The following is a 3,137-nucleotide window of genomic DNA, read 5'->3' as shown; positions in this document are numbered from 1 at the left end:
GGCGTTACGCATCCAGCATCGCCATGGATGCTTCTATCTGCAGCAGTGAGATGGGTGGAGGGTACTGGCCCACCCAAGGGATGGGTGGTGGGTCTCAGGCTCCCCAGAGAATCATAGAATCATGGAATGGTTTGGGTCAGGAGGGACCTTAGAGCTCATCTCATTCCACCCCTCCCTGGCCATGAGCAGGGACACCTTCTACTAGCTCAGGTTGCTCCGAGCCCCATCTAACCTGACCGTGAATACTTCCAGGGATGGGACAGGCACAACTTCCCCAGAGGAAGAGTGATGGGTCTCAGTCCACCCCAAGGATAGGTGATGGCCTCAGGTCACCCCAGGACAGGGATTGGTGATGGTTGTCAGCCACCCAGAGGTTAGGGGATGGGCCCCAAACTTGCACCTGTAAGTGCTTGTGGTGGAGGAGGACCCATACAGGGAAGTCCTCTCCCCACACACACAGTCCCCTCCCACCAGGCCACCAAAGCGGCAGCTTTGCTCAGCACCCTTGGAGATCCTGAGCCGCATGTCCCAGAGGCTCCCATGGAGGGGTGGGGGGTCCCACCTGTGGCGGGATGATGTCAAAGAGGTCCCCGCCAGGCGCATACTCCTGAGCAAAGACGTAGCAGTCCTCAGTCTCGAAGACCACGTCGAAGACCTTGATGATGAAGGGGCTGGAGGAGAGCGTGTTGGTGATGCTGAACTCACGCAGGAAGTTCTTCAGCTTCGTCTTGCTCTTGTTGACAAACTTGAGGGCCATCTTGGTGCCTGTGGAGGGCAGGGGATGAGGGTGAGCCCAGAGCAGGGTTGGGACATGCTGGGCATCCTGCTCCCTGCACACCCCCTGCACCCCTCCCTCACCTGTGCTTTTGTGGGACACCAGGTCCACCTTGCCGTAGGTGCCCTTGCCCAGCTCACGGATGAGGTCGTAGTGCTTGCTGATGTCGGTGCCCGAGAGGGTGCGGATGGCCAGGGACTGCATGTCCTCGGTGATGAGGGGCACCCCGCAGCACGCCAGCTTGCGCGACGGCTCCTGCTCAATCGAACCCGCACTCATGGTTGCGCTGCAAGGCAGAAGTGTGTCACCGCTTTTGGTGGGGCTGCAAAGCCACCACACCCTCTCCCATCCCATCCCACAGGGGCTGCAGCTGTGCCGGTCAGTGCCTCCGGCGTGAGGAGATGTCCGGGGAAAAGGCAGGGCTTGGGGCATGGCAGAGACAGGAGGACAGGGACATGGACACACACACAGACATGGACACACACACATCTCCTCAGCCCTGGTGTGTTCACAGTCACCGTGCAGGTCAGAGGCTGAGGCCCCTTGCGGCTGCCACGGTGCTTGGTGGTGACCCCAGGAGCCAGCCCTGTCCCCTCCACACCGAAGGCCCCTCCAGAGCCGAGGCTGCATGCAAGATCCACATCCTTCTTGTGCTGAGGACTCCACAAGTGGACACAGCACCGCAGGCCTCAGAGGAGTGGAGCAGAGGGTGGCCCAGCCAGCAGCACACGGACAACAGCACCAACATTCCTCAGGCCCAACATACCATGGATGCAGGGGGATGTGGCATGGACGCTCGGCGGCTACAGCTGTCTCGCAGGCACCAAGCCCACAGCTGCAGCCATGGAGTGCCTGTGCCCCAGGATGGATGTGTAGGAGAGCCCAGGTGGTGCCCATGGGTTGAGCAGGGGCTGTGACTGCCACCCTGAATGGTGCCAGACACCCCACGAAGCACCCGCAGCGCCCCAGGGTAGGATCGCATGCAAGGATCCTCCCAACCTTTTCCCAACAAGGCTGAGCCTGATCTCCAACTTCTCCCTCCTTATTTCCCCCCACCATGCTCCCTGTCATCCCAAAGCAAAGCTCAGCTTCTTCACTTATTATAGTTATATTTTTTTCCCTGGGAAGTTGGGGAAAAAATAGAAAAGGAACTTCAACATCATGATGTTCCAAAAATGTAACAGTTTGACTCATAAGATCTCCAAAGCAGCTCATCTCCATAGTGTTTCATTGGCCTCCTGGCAGAGGAGCACCATCGCAGCGTCTGGGTGCTGGAGGTGGAGGTGGATCAGCACAGCAGCTCACTGGAGGCAGGACTGGAAACAGCCCCCAGCATCCTGTAAGAAGAATTCCGTCTACGCTTGGATTTACAATCGCGTTCGCCATGTCTCTTAATTAACTGGCGTTGAAATGCAGTTATTCAAGTTGGGAAAGTTGGATTTGAGGAAGAAGCCTACTGGTCGGACAGGAGAGAGGAGGGAAAGGACTGACAGCTGCTGGAAGTGCTCTCCAAGTCAAGGGCTGTTTGTTTTATCCCTTGGGTCACCCTGGGGTTTCCAGATGTCTCCTTCCCGATCATCCATCAGGGAACATCCATAAGAAACAGGGATCCCACCAAGCCAGGTCCTCTGCTGCGATGTGGGTGCACAGCTGGCACAGGGATGTGCTGTCAGGGATGGGAAGCTGCGGGATCCTGCCGCAGTGCCACCAGCTCCGAGCGACATCCCCCGCTCTGCCACGGCTAACGGGAACACGGAGCCATCGCCAATCCCGGGAGAAACCAAACAGCAGCAGTGACCAAAATACCAACACGCCGAGGCCAAGGAAAGCGTAAACGCAGGAGTTTTCATTAAAAATTGAAAGGCTTTTGAAGCATGTTGGGTTTGATGTGAGCAGCGAAGCAGGGCGGCAGCGGCAGGGCCAGGGCTCCCTTCCAGCTCTGCACGCTCATGGGGACAGCAGGGATGAGGGAATAGCGGGACACGGCGCGATGATGGTACTGATGTGGCAAGAGATGCCACCAGCCTGGCACGGCCAGGGGCGAGGTCCCATATCCTTGGCTGCCTTCTGCACCCAGCCCAGTCCAACCAGGCCAGCGTGACTGCCCACCAGCTGTGTGCCAGGTTGGGTCGTACCAGAGCCGAAACAGAGCCTTCTGGCAATCCAGATCCTCTCCTGCCCCAAAACACCGCAACAGAGGAGTCAGCACCACGCCTAACGCACCCTCTCCCAGCTCAGCTGTTTTGTGCGCTCTTGAAGAAGCTTTCCCTAGTGGGCAGAAAGGATGCACATCCTGGCTGAGTCCTGACAAAGGTCTCCGTGGCTGAAGATCCTGGGAATGGCAAAGGGGCAGCAAAGCTGC

General features: G+C 58.2%; 1 protein-coding gene across 1 annotated transcript; it reads right to left on the bottom strand.

The window, feature by feature from the left end:
- Nucleotides 1–562: 562 nt before the first annotated feature.
- Nucleotides 563–1,054, bottom strand: LOC103800784 (serine/threonine-protein kinase SBK1-like; the record flags this gene model as incomplete). Its single annotated transcript, XM_009073171.1, has 2 exons — nucleotides 859–1,054; nucleotides 563–765 (listed from the first exon to the last, which is right to left on the bottom strand). Coding segments are annotated over exons 1-2 (399 nt in total), but the record flags the coding sequence as incomplete, so codon positions are not given.
- Nucleotides 1,055–3,137: the final 2,083 nt, after the last annotated feature.

Source organism: Acanthisitta chloris, unplaced genomic scaffold, assembly GCF_000695815.1.
Source record: "Acanthisitta chloris isolate BGI_N310 unplaced genomic scaffold, ASM69581v1 scaffold22520, whole genome shotgun sequence".
In the NCBI taxonomy this organism is placed as follows: Eukaryota; Metazoa; Chordata; class Aves; order Passeriformes; family Acanthisittidae; genus Acanthisitta; species Acanthisitta chloris.
The sequence above is the reverse complement of the archived record's forward strand: the minus strand, read 5'-3'. Positions and strand labels throughout refer to the sequence as shown.